Source organism: Camelus ferus, chromosome 12, assembly GCF_009834535.1.
Source record: "Camelus ferus isolate YT-003-E chromosome 12, BCGSAC_Cfer_1.0, whole genome shotgun sequence".
NCBI classification, from domain to species: domain Eukaryota; kingdom Metazoa; phylum Chordata; class Mammalia; order Artiodactyla; family Camelidae; genus Camelus; species Camelus ferus.
In genome coordinates, this window is record NC_045707.1 from 6,906,435 (window position 1) to 6,926,594 (window position 20,160).

The 20,160-nt window shown below is 54.3% G+C and overlaps 1 protein-coding gene across 3 annotated transcripts in view; it reads right to left on the reverse strand.

Moving 5' to 3' along the window:
* The window catches only part of NFAM1 (NFAT activating protein with ITAM motif 1), a 92,295-nt gene that overhangs the window by 11,091 nt on the left and 61,044 nt on the right, over window positions 1-20,160 (reverse strand). For 2 of the 3 annotated variants that reach the window (XM_032492355.1, XM_014567986.2), the window contains exons 2-4: window positions 9,417-9,746; window positions 8,642-8,754; window positions 3,959-4,042 (exon numbers count right to left, since the gene is read on the reverse strand). In XM_032492355.1, coding sequence (XP_032348246.1) covers window positions 3,959-4,042; window positions 8,642-8,754; window positions 9,417-9,746 — 527 coding nt within the window. Of the gene's footprint in view, window positions 1-3,958; window positions 4,043-6,462; window positions 7,443-8,641; window positions 8,755-9,416; window positions 9,747-20,160 lie in introns of those variants that run through there. The other variant, XM_032492356.1, reaches the window with a different exon arrangement.

The window sequence follows — 20,160 nt, forward strand, 5'->3', positions numbered from 1 at the left end:
CTAATAAAACCACCGCCCATTTAACTGTGGCTTAGTGTCTGCTTCCTGGGGGACCTAGACTCATCCAGGACTCTGAGCAGAGCGAGCTGTGAGCTGTCTGAGGTTGGACAGGATCACTCTGCTGCTGCGGGTGGAGCGCAGGCTGTGGGGCCAGGATGATAATGGGCCAGCTGGTTAGAAATCAACTGCTGGGCTCCAGGCAAGCCGTGGTGGCGGCCCCGCCTACTTTAGCCCTGGAGGGGTGGGGAGGCTCAGATTCCAGACATGCTTGACGCAAGGCAAGCTCACGCGTCAGATGTGAGCAGTGAGAGAAGGAGAAAACGAAAGCACAACTTCAAAATGTTTAGCCTGAGCACCAGGAAGGATGGAGGCATCATTCACTGTGTGAGGAGGAGTGTGGGAAGAGGCACCCGATGGGTGAGGAATTGGAGATTGGTCTGAGAGAAAAGCTGGTGAGGGAGTTGAATGGAGTTGATTCTGCTGTTCAGAGGAGACGGCTGGGCTGAACAGATAAATTTGGGAGTTATCAGAATGTAGATGATCTCAAAACCTTGAGGCTGAATGAAATCACTCGGGAAGGGGAGTGAAGATCAAAAAGAAAGGGTCCAAGGTCTGGACTCCAATGTTTAGAGGACAGGGCTCCTCCGGTTCCTAAGGAGGAACCAGTGAGGGAGGCTGAGGAGGCATGGCAGTGTCAGAGGGGCATCAGGAGAGGGTGGAATGTTCCAGAAGTGAGTAAAGAAAGTGTGTTAAGGAGGAGGGAGAGTTTGATGGTGCCAGATGCTGCTGACTCATCAAGGAAGATGAGGACTGGGTAATGACCACTGGGTTTAACAACGTGGGTGGAGGTCAGCGGTGACTTTGAGCAGGAAGGTTTTGGTGGGCAGCAAGCCTGACTAAGTGGGTTGGAAAGGAGAGAGAAACTGAAGACAGAGAATTTTGACACATGTTATAGGACGTTGTGGAGAAAGGGTAGAGTTGCTAGAGGGGGCTGTGGGTTCAAGGTAAGGAATGGAAGAAATCATAGTATGTTTGCAAGTTGTAAATGTGACACTGTATCATTAGCCCTATATTACAGATTATGGAGCCAAGATGCAGAAAGTTTAAGTAGCAGAACCTGTGAGCAAAAGAACTAGGCCTTGAACCCCAGTATGTCTGGCTCACTCCAAAACCATGCTCTTATCAATTTTCACATACACACACACACACACAAATTGGAGTAGAACAGCTTTTTTTTTTCATGTCACAATATATCGTGAGCATTTTCCACATAAATAAAAAGCAAAAATTGACATAATCAGGAGAAATATACAAATCTACAATCATATGGGCAGATTTTAACTCAATTCACATAACATCTGATAGACAAAAAAATCAGTAAACTATGACATACTTTAACAACAGGATCAATAAACTTGACCTCACTGACACACATAGAACTCTCACTCATCCATGCACAATGCAAGTTCTCTTCAAATGCACATGAAATACAAGCTGACTATAAAGCAAGTCTCAAAAGACGTCAAAGGATTAAAATCATACAGAATATATTCTCTGGTCACAGTGAATTAACAAGGAAAAAAAAAACCCAGAATGATAATTAGAAAATAGTTAAACACTTGAAAATTAAGCAAAACACTTTTAAATAACTCATGGGGCAAGAAGGAAATCTCAGCAGAAAATTTAAACTGAAAGATAATGAAAATATGACATACCAAAACTTGTGGGATGTAGGTAAAGCCACATTTAAAGGGAAATTCATAGCCTTAAGCACATAAATGAGGAAAGAAGGAAGATTGAAAATCAGTGATCTAAAAGTATCTATTCAAAGAAAGTAGAGGAGAAGTACACAAAAGTCGTGCCCTGAAGGTTGCTCACTGTCACCACTGCTATTCACCATCACTGCCTGAGGCACTACAATAAAGCAAGGAAAGAAAAAAAGAAAGAAAGAAATAGAAACTTTGAGGAATAAAAAGGAAGAAATGAAACTTCCATTATTTATAGATGACATGACTGAGTTCACAGAAAATCCAAAAGAATTTACAGGGAAACTATTAGAATTAACTAGTGAATTCAGCAAGGTCACTCTGTAAAGTCAACATACAAAAGCCACTTGTATTTCTACATACTAGCAATAGACAGAAAATAAAGTTAAAACAGGACAACACAGATTGGGAGGATTAATGAGATAACAGGAGTAAAGTCCTACCACAGTGCCTGGCATGTAGTAGGTACCCAACAAGTGACATGTGACATCAGCACCACTGTTGTTAATGTCATTCTTACCTGTCCAGGTCCAGCCCCAGCTGCTGGGACTGGTCTCAAAGGCTAGCAGAGTCTGCAGCCTCCCTTCACATCCCCTTCCAGGCCCTGAAACCTCTTGCAGCCACCCTGCAGCCCTGAAGGGCCACTGGGCCTCTTCCCCATACTCAGAGAAGTCCGCCTGAGCCTCAGAGAGGCCTAAACACAGGCAAGAAAGATGTTTCATGAAAAGTGAGTCTCTCCCATTAAAACTAATCTTGTAGAAGGGTATTTATTCGTGTGGAAAGATGTTCATGAGATACTGTAACAGGAACAAAAATAGCTGTATTACTCCAATTAAAAAAAAAGTGTGTGTTAGCGTGTGTGTGTATGGGTCTCTTTGTATGCGTTTATAGAAAAGACTGGAAGGTACAGAAATCAATGTTACTAGTATTTATTCTGGAAGAAGATAGGCTTGGGATGATGGTCATTTTCTTCTTTTTGATGTATAGAGAGGGGTGTGTGTGTGTGTGTGTGTGTGTGTGTGTGTGTGTGTGTCTGTATGGAAAGGGAGAAAGAGAGAGAGAGAGAGAGAAATGTTTCTATTTAACAGTTGACACCAGGGTTCCTCCCAGGGAAAAATCCCATGACGAGCTGCTGGGAAAGAAGAGAGACTATGAGGAAGTCTGGGCCACGTGGGGAGCAGCAGCTGGTGGGAATTCCCTGGGGTGGAGGGGCCGAAGGCCCCTTGAGAGCTGGCCGGGTTATGGTCCATTTGGGGTTGCTGGCACTGCCCTGTAGGAACATGGCCTTTGCCTAATCTCCATCTGCCTGGTCCTCAGTAAACAGTAAACATACTCCGAACACCCTCTGTGCAAGGTTTTTTGGACACTGAGGAAAGACCCAAGTTTCATGTGTGAATCAGGGTGGTGGGGACAGGAATGGTGACAGTAGGGATGGGCAGAGTCCTAGTGTGGGAGGCAGAAGGGCTGGAGAACATGCCCCTGGGGTCCTTGCAGGACCCTGGCCTGGCTTTGGGGATCCGAGACTCCTCCCTGGCGGCTCACGTCCTGTGGGGCAGAGACCCCAGCTGACATTTATTCTTCACTTTCTCCACAATGAGCATAAATTACTTGTGAAACTAAAATAGATGTAAATGAAAAAAATGTTTGTCGCCGTCCCAGCTGCTGGGCAGAGTGGCCACGTGCTGACTGGGGAACACGGCATCCCGGCTGTGTGTCCACTTGGTTGTAAGGATGCAGCGATGTGTGTGTGTGTGGTGGGGGGAGGGGAGAGTGAAGAATTGAAAATCATTGATGTGTTGAGGGCGTGGGATACTGCCTGACCTTTTCCTCTTTTTGTGATTCTTGTTTGTGCAATAAAAACAGGAAGGAGTTGGGGAGCTGATCAACATCACTTGGGCGGATAAGAGAACCTTCTCCATTCCTCACCAACGGCGCCCTCACCGCCACTCGCTCCAGAAGTGGAGGGGCATGCCAAGGAGGGGGCCGCACATCTACACACCTGCCGGGGCCAGGGCCACACACTCGTAACCTCAGTTCACCTTCACAGAAATCCCACCAGGTGGGAATTCCTGTCCCCGGTTTACAGATGAGGAACTGGAGGCTCAAGGCTCACAGAGAGGTCACAGAGCTGGTACACTGACCGAGCCAGGGAGGCAGACCCTGAGTCAGGCCTGAGGGAGCAGAGGACTCACTGTGTAGACGGATTCGGATGGAGGCTGCCCCAGGCTGCCAGCAGCGCTGGGGCCCAGGCACTTCTGGGCCACATGCTTCTGTTTCTGTGGGAGAAGGAGTCAGGGCTGTCAGGGCTGGGGACCAGCAGCTCCCCTGTCTCCCCACCCCCCATCCCCCACAGCCCCCCTCAGGGGAAAGGATGGCAGATTGTCACGAGGTCACTCAGAAACTGATCACCCGCGCCTTCCACCCACCCTCTCCAGGGAAATGTGACAAATAACTGCAAGACCTACGCAAACCATTCATCTGCCGGGAGTACCGGAAACGGTAAAGATCCTGGTGAGGCGCTGCCCGCAGACACAGTGCCTGGCTTTGGGGGGGCAGGCGCTGCAGGGCACAGTGACAGGGCCCTCGCTCAGGGGGCCTGAGCGAGTGCCGGCCAGACCAGGTGTCCAGTCTCTCTCTGCCCCTCGCTGGCTCTGTGGCCTCACTCAAGCCCTTCCCTTCTCTGGACCTCAGTGTCCTCAGCAATAAGCCTCCTTTGTGAGACTGTTGCACAGATTCAGGGAGGTGACGAGGAAGTTAAGTTCTAGACAGTCGGGTGGCACTTAGGTGGCCCTTGGCCAACCAACACACACTTGTCAGGCACCTCTGGTAGTCCAGGTGGCGTGAAGAGGTGGACACCATCCCTGCCCTCCCCGAGCTCAGGACCCAGTGCAGTTTTACCAAAGTGTGTTACACGCACGGACCTACATGAACAGAGCCTCTGGCATGTGGAAGGGAACAAAGCCTCAACTGGCAGGAAGGGAGGTTTCAGGCCTGAAGACTGAGATGTTCATTTGGCAAGAGAGGGAGAAGAGACAGAGGAAACAGCACAGGCCAAGGCCTGAAGGTCTTGAGGAACTTAAAGATGGTCAGCGGGGCCCTGGACGCGTCAGGGCGGCTGTGCAGGGCTGCGAGAAGGTGTGGACAGCAGAGAACATCTGAGGGTTTTGAGCAGGAGGTGCCAGATCAAAAAGCAGCCTCAGAAAGCTCCCGCTGGGTGCAGTGTGAAGCACTAAGGGTGGCTGTGGAGGCCCGGGCGGTGGGCTGTCGGAAAGGCGAGGGCCCCGGGAGGCAGGAGATGGTGCAGTCAGTTCCTTCCAAGGTGGAGGGAGGCTGTCCGGACGCCCCCTCATCACAGGCACAACACTGCCAACAGTGGAGCAACAACAGCCTCATCTCAGGGCAGGAGATAATTAAAAACCCTGGCTGCCTGCCAATCCCCAGCCCATTTACTTGGGATTAGCTCTCGAGAGCTACTTAACTCCCAGGCAGAAGCCAGTGCCACCCCCAGTCGCAGCATAATAATGGCTCAGGACTGTGGAGCCCCACCGGGTACCAGGTGAGGCTCTAAATGCATCACCTGCCTTATCTCACAAGCCCCTCAACGAACCTGTGAGACCAGTCCTCCTATCCTTCTATCCTTCTTATCTGGATGGTCCACACAAGAAGCTGCAAAGGCTCAGAGAGAACTTGCAACTTGCCTTAGGGCACAGAGCCAGCAGTGACAGGGGCAGGATTTGAACCCAGGTCTCTGTGATTCACCAAAATGCTGACCTGACGGTACCTGGAGTTTTTGCTCCTGTTTTGTTTGAATGTGTAGGACTCACAGACAATTAGATAAGTGCCGGCATCTGGGCAGCACTTTACAGTTTACAAAGAACTCTGGGACTTACTGTCACTTAATTCACATAGTAGCCTGAGCGATTGGGGGTAGAATTCCCACTTTCCAGAGGGGGAAACTGAGGTTCGTCCAGCTAGTCATTGACTGCCCCTGGATCAAAGCCAGAAGCCGTGGGCTTAAATCTAGCACCCGTCCCTTGCACCACCTAGTTCATTGCTGAGGCTGGTGGGTGTGAGCTCACAGGCAGGGGCTCTCCTGGGACCTGTGGTGAGGTGAGCAAGACCCAGGCCTGGCCTCGTGTGGCTCTTACTGAGATTGGTGGGGCTGCTGGGGAAGTAAATATCACAGTGGGGCCATGAGAAGGAGCCCCAGTCTGCCAAGGGGGTACAGCAGACTTCTCAGGGCTTGCTTGTCTCCTGAAGACAGGAGAGGAGCCTGGGAAAGTGTCCCAGGCTGCGGAAGCAGTGCATTTTGTTCCACGGGTGGGGATGCTTTTTGGAGCCAGCCCTGCCCCATCCGGATGCCCTGTCCCAGACCATCAACATTTACCCTTCCAACTGTGGTTTTCAAATGAATAAACCAATCAGTGTGGCTGTCAGCAGCTTAGGAAACCTGTAGAACCTCAGTTTCCCCCTCTGTAAAATGGGAGCAAGTCGGTTGCCTTGCCCACGTCATTGCCTGACCACCTCCAACTCATCCTTCAGGAATCAGTGCTCACTTACTCTGTCATTCCTTCTACAAGTTTGATGTGTCAGGTACCCCCAGACACAGGGGACACTGAGTCCTTCCTTTCTGGGCTTACGCTCTGGTTGGGGAGCAGAGGGGGAAGAACCAAGCGGGAAGCAGGGAGACACATACTCCGGGGAGGGGTGATGGAGGCCGGGCCGGGGCTGGGGCAGGAGACAAGGGGCTGGCTCCTGGATGGACTGTGGGCAGGACTTGCTGAGGATCAGCTGTGGGGGGAGAGAGGCGGCAAGCACAACACCAAAGCTTCTGGCCTGAGCACCCAGGGGGTGTGGTGCCACGTGCCAAGATGGGGGAGACTTGGAGGGGCTGACGAGTGCTGCTTCGGACAATGTGGGAGCAGATGCCTGTAGGTGCCCATACGGCGTGAACGTGGTCTGGAGCCTGAGGAGGGCCCTGGGCAGCAACACTGGGTGGGGAATACAATCCCAGGGGCAGGAGCAGCCACGGAAGGTATAGACAGGCGTGGAGAGCTCTGAGGAAGGGGCCCAGGACGTGTTGATGTTTAGAGGCCACGAAAATGTGGGTGACCCAGCACAGGGCCACCCAGGGAGTCCTGGAACCTAGGAAGGACTGTGCCATGGAGGAGGGAGAGCCTGCCGTGTCTGAAGCCCCGACCGGATGAGGACAGATCAGCGTCGGCAGCTGCCTGCTCAGGGAAGCCAACCTGGACCCCAAGCTGGGTAGGAGGCCTCGAACCCACTCTCAGGGCAGGAATCTTCTGCCTCTTCCGGGTCAGTCGCTCTCGGCTTTGATTCATTTATCAAATGTGCTCCAAGGGCCCTCTGTGCCTCTTCCTCCTTGGCCCCCTTCTCTGGGCCCCAGTGCCAGCTGCCTGGCCTGATCTCTTACCCGGGGCCCCCACTGCATACCCTGTTCCTGCATTCAGCTCATGGTTCAAACTGTGCTGGCCTGGGATGGAACAAGCCACCCTCGGCCATCCAATTCTGGGGTGGCAAATACAGGGTCCACATCTGAATTTGGATCCAGCTGCAGGGAGCTCTGGGGACTACTTTGGCAATGCTAACCCAGCAGTAGCTTCTGGCCTTCCAAGTTCTCTCTCCTTCAAGGCCAGGCTCTCACACGAGCCCTTCCTCCCCCAAGTGCAGGAGGGGACAGCAGGAAGCACCTACTCATTATGCTCCTACTGTGAGTGGGGCACCATCTGGTACCTCCAAAACGTCTCTTCTACCCTTTCTGGGTGAGGGCAAGGATCTATCCTTATCCCCATTTCTGGAGGAGAAAACTGAGACTCAGAGAGGGGTGAAATTGACAAGAGTGCAGGGCCTGCATCTGTCTTGCTTTCCTCTGTGTCTGGCACTTAGCCCAGTGCCTGGCACGTTCTAGATACTCAACAGCTATTCCTGGAAGGAGAGGAGGGAAGATGAGAGGGAGGGGGAGGAAGAAGGTGGGGTCATCAGGCTATGCAGCAGGGGGAGGGGCTGGGATCGGAACTCAAGCTGAGGCTCCAAGGTTTGCCCCCTCCTGTCTTCCCCCCAAGACAGAGCACCTACTCTGCACCAGCTGCCTCTCTGGCCTCACAGGACACTGAGATCCAGTCATTACAACCCACTTTTTGCAGAGCAGGGGCTGAAGTGGGGGCTCAGGGTCAAGGTCTCACCCTGGCCCCTCTCTGCGCTCACCCACCATGCTTTGTGCTCGTGGAAGGCACCAGTGTGGTCACACAGCTAAGCCCGGTGTGAGCCCCTCAGCACCCCTGCCTGAGGCTCAGTTACTGTGTCCACGCCCAGGATCCAGCCCGGGGGCTGCCCAGTGAGAGCAAGTCGGGAGCTGTCCCACCTGTTCCCATCACTGGGAGTGCAGCAGGGCGGGGACAAAATATACTGAGGGCAAGTTATGGCTCTCTGAGCCTCACTTTCCAGAGCTACAAAGTGGGATGTAACCTCCCTCCTGAGTTCCAGCGGGACATAAACCAGAGCAGGCAGAGGAGGGTGCCTGGCACACAGCAGCCCTGAGGACACGCTTCTTCCTTCCTTCTAGGTGGCTGGGGATCCCGGGAACCTGGGACAGGGGCTCCTAATCTGAAGACCTGGAAATGGTAAACCTGTGGGCCTGTGGCTTCCGCCAGATACTCAGAGGGACTCGTGACTTGGAAAAGGCTGAAGAGCCCTGGTTTCTTGCAACAAGATCAAAAGGGACCTGGTGGTGACCAGGTAGCAGCACAGGCCCAGCCAGCATGGGGACAGGGAGGATGGACACCCAACACAGGCACCCTCCCAGGGCCCACGGTGAGTGGGCTGGGGGCGGTGTTGCAGGCGCGTGCATCCCCTACCTTCTTCCAGAGCAGCAGAGCCGTGCCCAGGATGCTCAGGACAGTCAGGAAGCCAACGAAACAAAAGAGCAGGAGCTTCTGTGGGCCCTGGGAGGGGTCTTGGTACCCTGTGTCTGGGTGGTGAGCCAGGAAGCAGAGGGGTTAGTTACCTGGGAGAGGCTGGGGCACACCCCACCCTCCAACCCTAGGCCTTTACCCGGGACCCCACTTACAACCCTCCCCGGCAAGGACCCCCAGACCCCACCTCTGCTGAGGTCCTCATTCCCACACTCGCTTAGCTGAGTTCCTTTCTGTCTTTGCTGTCTTGATTCTTGTTCAGGGCAAGGACCACATCCTTTGCTTCTTAGGTGTCCCTGCCTCAGTGCACTGGCTCCACTGAGAGGTGCTTGTGGGGCCTGGGTGAGTCATTTCATCTCCTGGGACCTCCTCCTTTCCATGTGTGAAGTAGTGATCATTTGGGCAGGAGTGGTGAGGGTGAAGGGGATAGGTTTGTACTGGGCCTCACAGGTGCTGGCCTGCCCCAGGGGTGGGCCTCAGGTCACCAGCCAGAGGTGGCCAGAGTTAGAGCCACACCCCAGGCCTCTGCCCTTCCCACACAAAGGTGGATGTCTCGACCTATCTGTGTGGCCAGAGGCTCCCGAGATTGCTTTGCTCGGTTTTGCTGAAGCTGAAAGACGAGGCAAACATTCCCCGCTTTAGCTCCTGTGCCCCAAACTCTCTGCTGGATGAAACCTCTGGGCACTTTGTCCTGGAAAGAGCCACAGAGGAAGCTCACCTCTGACCAGGATGAAGGTACCGTTGCCTGTGATGCTGGAGTTCTGCCAGTGGACCGAGCAGTAGTAGGTGCCGGTGGCGGATGCGTTAGGCAGCTTGGGGGTGACCTGACACACTGTGGTGTGGGTCTTGTTCTCTCTGCCCTGGTGAAGTGTGCAGCCTGTCTGCTCCTCAGAGCTCCTCTGGCCCTGGAGGTCCACATGAAAGTAGCTGACTCTGAAGTTCTTGAACTTGGGGATGTATGGATAGGTGATTCTGCAGCTGAAGGAAACGGCCTTGTTGGCCAGAGAGACCACAATGGGGAGGCCAGTGTGGGTCACCGACTGCCCTCCTGTGGGGGAAGGAAAAGGAGAGGGTGGCAGCTCTCTCTGCGGGCTGCTTCAGTCCCACCTGCTTCCCCTTGAGGACGTGGCTCACACTCGCACTTCCCATGCATTCAATGTGTGTGTCTGTTGTGCCGAGCCCTCTACTCATAGGACTCTACGTTTCCCAACACTTCCAACACAAAGTGTGTCAGGGCTCCATTTTACAAAGAAAAAGAGTCCGAGGGTCAGGGAGGTCAAGCTGCTAGCTTTCAATTTCTCAGCAGGTATGGAGTGGAGCTGCAACCCCGCCCAGGGTTGGAAGACTCCAGATCCCATACTCCTAACCATTCCTTCCTAAAGGCCAAGGAGCCATACTGGATAAAGGCACAGGTCAGAGACGACTCAAAGCTGGTGAAGGATGAGAAGTAAAGACGAAGGAGGCAGGAAACAAAATAAAGAAACCCTTCCTGGCAGGAAGAAGCACTTCCTGGCACAGACAGACACACAGAGGGAGGCAGGTCTGCCCATGGCTCTCCCCAGCCTGAAGGAGGAGGCATGCAGGCATCAATCAGGAGAGACTAACCTTTCTCTGAATCTGAGCTCAGAGAAGGATTTGTCAAGTTTTTATAGAATATAATAAGCAGTTTTCTGACAACGCAGAGGTGTTCTTTACACAGCCATTTGGCTGTGACTATTACAAAGGCAGTTCTGTGGGAGCCGTCTTCAACCCCCACCCCCTCCAGCCACCCGTCTCATCAGAAGCACTTAGGAAAACTGAAAGCCCCCAGTACAGCAGCCTGCCTGGCCGAGCCTCCCAGCCTCCTGCAGGCTCTGAGATGCTGGTCAGATTCTGGGCTGGGTCAGCAGCTGCCACCTCCCCAGCCCCCCTGCTTCAATATGCCCTGTGCCCCAGCACCTTCCTTCTCCAGCAGCCAAACCACAGACAGTTCTAAATTGAGGTCGGCTGTGAGCAGCTAAGAACATGCTGGCCAGGCTGTTAATCGGGGGAAGATCATGGAGCCTCTCGGAGGGAGCAGAGAGATTTATTTGGTTGGGGAAGTGAGGCATGGGCCTCCCGCTACAGTGCGGGGCTGGCAGGAGGCCAGGCTGGCTTCTTCTCAGGACTCTTCAGCTCAGCCGGGGGCTGGATCCCCAGGTGAGGCGAGGTCAGGCCCTGTGGGGAACTCGGGGACGGGGACGGAGATGGCCTTCCATACCAGCCAGTCTGGCCAAGCTTGGGCCACACTGCTATTTGGAGCTTCCTGTTGAACAACTAAAGAGATCCCCTCCCCCCAAAATCTCAAGCTGGTGACAGTTCCAGGGAATTGACTAGCGTGTCTGGATGTCACAGCGGGTTGGCTTTGTCATCCGTGATGCTCATGTGTGGGGAAGCACTGAGCCGGCTCCTGGGGCTCCCCTCTGGTGGGTGGGGCGGGGGAGTCCTTCACACCACACTTTACATCTCCCGGCTGGTGGTGGTGGTTGTTTAACTATAACAATATATTAGTTTTGTCATAAAACAAGAAGTTTTGATTCAGGGATGAGGTGTGAGGTGCCGCAGGGGCAGGGTGGGGTGCAGAGGTGGCAGGAAGGGAGCTGTTGCATGAGCCCCCGAGTCCCTTACATCCACCTCTGCTGTCCCCTTGGCCTGGAACCACCACCTCCTCACCTGGCCAGGACTACTGCGGGCCCCGGGCTCAGATGGGGAACCACCTGCCAACTTTTACGCACCTCCCCTTTGGTTCTCCCAGGGACTGAGCGAGGCAGCCAGGCAAACACCAGTGCAGGCTGCTATTTCCTCCTGGGGGTTGGGAGGTTGGAACCCAACCAAAAGCACCAGGAAAGCACCGAGCCAGGGCCTGCGGGGAGGCCTCTTCCCCTCCTCCAGGCCCTCCGGCTCCTCTTCCCATGTACCTAAGAGGCCACTCCAGGCCCCGGGAGGCTGGACATGTCGGCACTTTGAGGCCACCTTCCTGTTTGTTCTGGCAGGAAGACATTCATCCAATTGTCTTAAAAAATTATCCTCATCTGAGGTTTCCTTCTAGAAAATGATGGAACCTGCTAGTGCAATTAAGCTGATCTTTACAATTCTGGGGAAATCTATAAAAATAGACGACCATTGTTCTGTATTCTTCCGTGACTCATTATTTTAAGGTCAGACAGATAGGATGGTGAAAAGGCATGGCCCTGGCTCAGGTCTGCCACAGAGAGAACATCAGAGCTCGCGTGAAATTGCCGTCTCCAAAAAGTGAAATGATGAGGCTGTCTCTGTGGATCAGCAAGGAGACAGCAGGCCAAAGGCCAGGAGGAGGGGGGCCGGCCTGCTGATGCAGCAGGGCGATCAGGTTCTGGCCTGGTGATGTAGCCTCCATGTCCCTTCTTCCACTGGGGCGTCAGCACCCCGGAGCCTGGACCACAGCAGCCCAGCTCCCACCCCTCTCCTGGACCTGTGCCTCCGAGAGACCCCATCTGGGGTGCAGGCTGCTCCAGTTGGCTGCCGCCTAGAAGCATCCCCCAGTTAAGGCTCAGTGCTACAGACAGGTGCAGAGTAATTTCCAAGTCCACGAATTCTTTTCTGCTACCATTTGTTTGCACCTCCAACAAACATTTAGGAGTACCAGTTAGATCACAGGCCTCGTTCGAGGCCTGGAGGGGCTCCCTGCCAGGGCAGTGTCCCAGTCTAACAGGGAAACAGAGGGAGCTTGAGGTGGGAGGGCTGGTGGGGAGAGAATCACTGATTCTGACTCGGGAGATGAGAGATGGGTGGTGAGGCCCTGGGGGTCTGGAAGTCATCAGTGAACTGAAAGCAGGACACATGCACAGTGAGGCTAGAAATGGCTCAAAAACAGAGGGGAAAGAAAACATACTCTGGCTGGGTGTGACACAGGCCCTATGTCAACTAAACACCACCATGACAAACCTATGAGGCAACTGCTGCAACCCTATTTTGCAGATGAAAAAAAACAGTGGGTCTTAGAGGTCCAAAGCTGCAGAGGTCCTAAGTGGTAAAGTTGGGATTGGAACCCAGTTTGTCTGGCGGTGCTAAGGAAGAAAAAAAGCCAGTACCCAGGCCAGGCAGTGGAGTCAGAGACAAGCCCAGCCAAGTGTGACCGGCACAAGGCTGCGAGTGCTCCTGGTGGCACCAGGCACAGTAGGTGTCAGATGCTAAAGAGAGGGGTTCGTCAGACCCCTGGTAGGAGGCGTCAACTTGCACAGTTGGAGGCTGACAAGTGGCTGCATGGCTTCAAGAACACACGAAGTCACAGACCAGAGAGCGTGGGTGAAAGGGGCTTGGACAGAGCTGCTGGGGCATCCAGCCTGCCTTGGGGGCCTGATTCGCATCCTAGATGCAGAGGGGCTTCCTTGGGACCCTCACAGAGCTTGGAGTATGCCCCTGAGTGCCACAGGGATAACACAGTGGCTGGTGTCTGTCTCAAGCCCTGTGGCAGTGGCATCACGCTTTGCCCCTAGTTCAGGCAAAGGAGTGTGTCCCAAGGGACAAGTGGCAGAGTGAGCCGGCCTGGGGTTTCTCTTAGATTCATGGGCTGGCAAGAGGGGCAAACAGCCCAGGGAAGAGGACTGGAGTGGACCCTGGATTCCTGGAGCCATGGCAGGAGGGAGAACCACAGGAGTGGCCCCCGAGTGACATGAAATTGCCCCAGGGAGTCTACGCCACACCCTGCAAGCGCACAGAGACAGGGCCAGTGTCTGCAGGCAGGGCTTCTCTGCCTGTTCCCCCTCCTCCTGGCCACCTGCCACCACCTGGCTGACATGTGGGGAGGCCTGAAGCCGGGATCTGAGGGGGGAAGGAGAGAAGAGGGCCCTCGCCCCTTACTCTCACCCCCGATGGCTTTGGAATGGGCTCAGTGTCAATCAGTTCCAAATCCTGGCTGTGACTTAGGGTTAGAGACTTGAAGAACTAGGTCTCATCTGCGACCGTAAGTGACCGCAGGACTCTGACTTGCTCGGAGTGGCTGAAGCAGCTCCAGGCGCAGAGGCATCTCCCCCATGCCCAGAGGTTGCTTTGGGATAATTCTCCAGGATGTGCCTGCATCCCTGTGAAGCCTAGGCCCGGACAGGCACAGACAGGCAAGCACTCCAAGGAGACTGGAGTGTTTTCTGCAGGAGGGACAGATTGGTGGCAGGAGAGAGAAGGGGCTAGGGGTGGCTCTCTTTCCGATGCAGGTATGAAAGGAAATGAGGTCGTGGGAGGTGCGGGGAAAATTTGAAGGTCAGGTCCAGGGGGAGATTTTCTGGATGGGAGAATTGTGAGCTTGTGTCAGTGTGGAGGGTGCAGGGCTGAGAAGGGGAGGGCGCCCCTGCTGGATGAGGTCCCTGGCCCCTGTGGGAGGAGGCTGGGAGCAGGGCCAGCCAGAGAGGGATTGGGAAACAGTTGCAGCCTGGTGTCTGGGAGTCCCTGCTCCCCAGGGCCACCCCAGCCCAGCCCTGGTGAAGCGCTTGGCTGCCTGTTATGCACCTCCGAGGCCTCTCCTCATGCCACCCCCACCACACACACACACAACTACAAGCACAGATGGTTGCACTGGGCAGCACAGGCTCCCACCACTTAGCCCTGCCCACCCCCACTCTGCAGGAGATGGAGTTTTCAGGGATGGCACGTCCTCTGTCCCTCACTTACTGGCAGCTCCAGGGACTGCTAGGAAGCCTGGGGCCTGGCCAGAAATGGGGGCGGGGGTGCCTGGGAGAAGTCCAGCTTCTGGAGGCACCAGGCATTGGTTCAGATCCTGACTCTGTCATTAAAAGCTGTGCAAACTTGGGCAAATCACTTTACTTCTCTGAACCTCGATGCCTTCTCTGCAACAAGGGGAGAACAGTGCCAACCTTACCAGCTGTCATGAGATAAAATGGGGCCAAGAACACAGCATGCCTGCCCCAGGACCAGGCTGCCTTTCCCCAGAGACAGGGAGGCAAGAAAGTCGGACCAGTCCTAAGTTTTCACCGTGAGTCTGGAAAGGCAAATGCCAGCCTGACTCTTCTGCCCATGTAAGTGACAGGGCTATGGCACAGGGCATCTTGGCACCGGGTAGCCTCTGGGCATGACAGGACCCGGAGGATTCCTGCTCCCTGCCACAACCTAACACCTCGGGCCCTGCGCTGGGCTGGACCTTGGGGAGAGGGCGGTGCCCTGGGGTTTGCCTGACTTCGAGAGGCAAAGGCAAGGCTCTCTCGTGCCTGGGCGGGGATCTGAGCCCTGTGTCAGCCAGCAGGGGATCTGAGCCAGCAGAGCCCTCCCTGCCAGCAGCCTCCTCCTGCGCTTCCCTACCGGCTCCTTTGCCGCCCTTGTTGGGAAAGACTTTATCTACCATCCGCTGATGCCTGATTCTTTTCTTTTCCGGTTCTTCTTTTGAATCTGTGGGCGCTTGAACTGTGGGTTTGCAAGCTGGTTGGAGGTGTCTCACTCCCACCTTGGGCCCAGGGACCCCATGCTGAGCCCCTTGGGGGAGGGATTTGCAATCAAGAAAATTGACTGAGTGTGGGCGGGGTGCCCACCCCCAGCACAACACCCTCCTTGCCCACCTCCACTGCTCCAGAATCCAGCGTCTTCTCCTCTCCAGCCAGGCCTGCCTGGCACTGCCCCCCAGGGATCTACAAGCCATCCTGCTTCTGCCCTGCCTGACCCAGCTTGGGCGCCCCACCAGAGAGGCGCAGGAAGGAGTCTGAAATCAGTTTACAGGGTCAAGACATGCAGTTAAAAAAAATAGCACATGGAGCATTTCATTTGTAGTAAGGGCGCTGTTCTGTGACCTCCTGCTTTGTTATATTCATATAACTGGGTTCAGACAGGGTCACACTACAAAGTGCATCCCTTAACTTCGGGCCACTGTTAAAAATTTTGAAAGTCCCTGGCCTGGGGGATCCAGTCCACACATCCAGGCCCCACGTAGCCTGGCTTAGCTGCCCTTGGTCCTCCCTCCCTCCCTCCCTGACAAACGCCAGGCCTCCCAGGTTCTTGAGCCTTTGTGCACACTATTCCCGCTGCTCTGAGTGCCCTCCTGTTCCCTTCCTTTCCCTGGGCAGTGGGGTCACCCTCTGGGTCTGTGGGACTCGCTGGCTACCTCCCTGAGCTGTTCCTGGCACGTGGTTCCGCCTGTACAGCACAGACCCTGAGGCATCACTGTGGATGACCAGAGTTCTAACCTCCACTGGGCGTGTTCCCTTTTGCAGATGAGAAAACTGAGGCTCAGAGAAGGAAAAGTTTTGCCCAATAAGCACAGTAGTTAGTAGTGATGGAGAAGGGATTTTAAGCTGGGTCTCTTTGAGCCCATAACCCCACAGCTTAACCATTCTTCTAGACTATAATTTAACAATCTAAAAGCAAGCAAGGGGAAAAAAAAAACTTCTTAAATGAAAGAGCCACCCTCTTTTAAAGGGAGCCAAAAATTCAGAGGCCATTCCCCTAAATTTGGGCCATCTAATAGGCAGACAGATGCATCTGGCAGCCCACGGGGGTCGGAGGATGGTGGTACTCTGAACGCAGCCTGCAGCGTTAGGGGGACTGCTACTGTCATCCAGTTCAAAAGCTTGTGGCTCCCAAAGTGGAAGCCAGCGGCCTCATGAGCCCTGTAAGACTGGTCCTGTGGCGGGGCCAGCCAAGCGTCCAAAGAGGGCCAGCCAGAGTCCCTCCCTGCAGCGATGACATCCCCTTCACCCCCAAGAATCTGGCACCCTCCCCATCACTCCCCTCCCTCCCCACGCTCTCCACCCGCCCTGGCCCACCCACTGCTTCTCTCACCATCAACTCCCCAGCCAGGCCCTGGCCCCAGCTTCCCCCTCAGCCTGGAACTCAATCCCTTCCATGGCATGGAGCCAAGGGCATGAGAGCCCAGAGGTGGTGATCAAAGGTATCCATTCCAACTTAGGTAGATTTTAAATGAAAACACTTTGATTCTCCAGCTACAGAAGAAAGCAGTTCCCACGGTCTTTATTTTAGGCACGGAGTTTTGCCCTCCAATTTAATTCTGGCATCTCTCAGAGGTGTGCCTTTTTTTCAAGGCCCTTCTGAAGGGCTGCTGAAAAGACACAGATGCGGGGCTGCTGGTTTTATCACAGGACTCCAGCCATTTGCCTGAGCATCAATCCCAGGATGCCACAGAAAGACAGGTGAGCCCTTCAGGACACAGGCATCAAACACAACAGGGTGGTGCGTGGCCAAGCAGCTGATTAGGGAGAAGCGTGAAGCGTTGGAAGGCAACCTTTGAACAGAGCATGTGCATTCTGGAGATTTTAGTGCTGATGCCCTCGGAACACTGCCATCAGACTGGCTGTCACATCTTTCAACACCTCCAAATTACAAAGATGCTCACGGATGTGGCTTGCCTAGGGTGTGGGGTGGGGGTGGAGCATTTCCACAGCCTTGCCTGCATCCGGTTCTCATGCCTCCAGACTAGGACCCTGGGTGCACAGTGGCCATGTGGGGACACTAACTAACCAGGTGCAGAATGTCAAGTGTTTGGTCTCAGAACTCTGTAATCTCCACGAGTGTTGACTGGTGTTTTTACAGTAGTCGCCTTCCTTTTAGCCTATTTTGGAAGACAAGTTGCTCAAACTTTGAAACTTGTTTGAGGGTGTGGCCTGGGGCAGCAGGGACGCGGTTTCTTCCTTTACATCCAGCTCACCTTCAAAGAAGGGTGTCCGGATGGGGTGGAGGTGTGATACGGCCAACAGGTGGCGTGAGGTCCTGCTCCTTGTCTCTGAATGGGGGTGGGAGAGATGGAGTGAGGGGGTCAGACCCCACCAGGACGCCCCCTTCAGCAAGGAGTGTGTGCCCCCCGAAAGTGCCACTGCCCCCCAGGAAGGGAGGTGACCGATGAAGCTGAAAGGGAAGTCTCTGGACGACAGGAACCCAGTGGAGGGGACCCAGCCCAGCTGGACAGGGCAGGGGCTTTGTGGGGAGGAGATCCTTGGAGCTGGCACTTTGTTTTTTAAATCTATAATTCTTCAGGGCGCACTCCCCACTATAAAAGTGAAACATGCTCACTGTAGAAATTCTAGAAACCACAGCAAAGGATCAAGAAGGACGTCAAGCTATGTGTAGTTCTGCATCCCTGCCCGCCACCCCCCGCCCCCGACGTCACAGCTGTGAACATTTTGATCTTTCTTCCCCAAGATGAAGTTTGAAGGAAGAGTAGGATGCAGCCAGGATTATGCGGAGGGTCGCAGGTGGGGCTTTAAGCACAAGAAAGCTATTGGAAGAAGCTTATACAAGTCTGGAAACAGGACATGGAGGTGGGAGACTCCAGAGCAACAGTGGAGTTGAAAGAAAGGGTTTGGGGTGGGGGCTGGGGAAGGTGGGGGCGTTGAAGTTTGTCCCGGAAACGTAGGGAGCCTCTGTGCGCTCCTAAATTGGGAAGTGACATGATCACATGTCATGTTAGGAAGATGACAAGAGAAACATTGCAGAGGCCCAGTCTTCCTTAGCCGCCTAAAACCCTTGCATTGGTGACTCGACTTGTTCTGTGGGATTCCAACCCCCTCTGGCCCCCAGCCTCTTTTTTTAAATTTCATTTATTGAAATATAGTCAGTTTACAATGTTGTGTCAATAATAAACACTCCTGGCTGTCAACATACTAACTCCTTCCTGTGGACGCTTTCGCCAGATCACTTTTATCCTGACTTCTCTTAAATCCCTACCTCCCCAAAGATCTTATACCCTCCGAGCAAAAAATCACTCAATTACCCTCCATCCTCCTCTCCTTCCCCTTTCATATCCTCCAATCTGCCAGTCTGGTCCTTCCCTCCCATCCCGCCCTCTCCCCTCCCAACCCTTGATGCTTTCCACCCAGGAGGTCAGCGAAGACCCTGGTGGCAAAGCTGTGGCTCCTGCTCTTCCTCGTCTTGGCCCTGACCCTGCAGACACCTTCCTCTCCCAGCCTACACCTTCTCTCTCTGGTGATTCTTACACAATGCACCTCTTAAGGTTGGGTACTTGTTCCTCGGCTGTCTGTACTCTCGCCTGCTCCAGGTGAGCTTGGTCTTGCCCCACACCTCTGAGCTCCTGCACATTCAGAACCACAGGTGAACACCCCGGGGAGCAAGGCTGGCTTTGTCATGGGCTGAGAGAATGGACCAGAAAGGGCACCATCGAGAAAGTACCAGAGTTCAACTTTGACTAAGAGGTTGTAGTCACCAGCGAAGCAAGTAAGAGGACACCTTCCAGCCAAAGGGAGCAGCAGGAGTTACAACTTACCCAGGCAGTCACCCAGCATGGCTCAAAAGTGGGGTATGGGAGAGGGGAGCAGGAGCCTGGGAGGAAAGGGTAGCCCAGGGCGAGGGGAGAGGGCCTTATCTAAATACTCTGCGGCAAGAACCAGATGATGGCCGTGAGTCTGCGGCTGAGCTCCATTCACCCCGGGGAGGCTATTTTATATACACACGCTGTCTCCTGGGCCTCAGCTCCTTAGGACAGGTCTGAGAAGGGGAGTTGCTGGTTCAAAGGGTCTGCATGTTAATTTTTAATTTTTTTCATTCTCCAAATATTTATTGAGCACCTACTATACACCAGACAATGTGCTTGAAATACACTGTTAATACAACAAAAAGCTCCTTAACCCAAGGAACTCATAGTCTAGTGTTAAAGGGAAGTCCCACCAATAAAGGGTATGCATGTTCTAAATTTTGATATGGGTTGCCAAGTATGAACTTGCCTTCAGAAATGTGTCCCTGGGCCCATGACCAGCACCGTGGTGAGAGCCTCCCCAGTCTGTGTGAGGACGCACTGCCTGATGGGAGGCCTCCCCTGCGCCTGGGCTTGGGCTGCACCCATTTGATGCCACCTCCCCGGCAAACCGGCCCATCAGTGGCAAGCAGGGACCAGGCCCAGAGCCTCAAAGGGGCTGCAGCTCTGGCCCTACCCTGTCTCCACCACAGCCCACACAGTCTTGGTGGGGGGAGGGAGTCGGGGGGTGGGAGCAGATACCCACCAGGCCCACCACCTCCTCCAGGCAGCCTGTCCCCATGGGCAAGGCCCACAGTGCCTCCCTGAGAGGTCCCAGTTGACATGCGCTGGGGCCTTCGGTGGTCCTGGATGTGTCCTCCTGTTGCCACTGGCAAGAGGCTTACATAGGATGGTACTGATCACTGTGACAGAGAAGTGGGGCTCAGAGTGGTCAGGTCACTTGGCCAAAGTCTTCTAGGACTCAAACCCAGGCAGGTCAAACTGTCCTTGCCAGGAAGCCAGGCGCTCCACCTGCCAATTTCACACCGACTTCCTCTCCCTCCACCTGGAGGCTCACCTAATCACCCTCTTCCCTTCCTCTGGCTTTGGCCCCACCCCAGTGCCTGACACCTGCACTCCCCCTATCCTGAGGCCCCAGCTAGACCCACAACAAGCAAGGAAGCAGGTGAGGGTCAGATCCTGCTTCCGGGCTCATGTTTACCCAGCGCTCCTGTCCACTCCCTCCCTCACGGCAGTCCTGCTG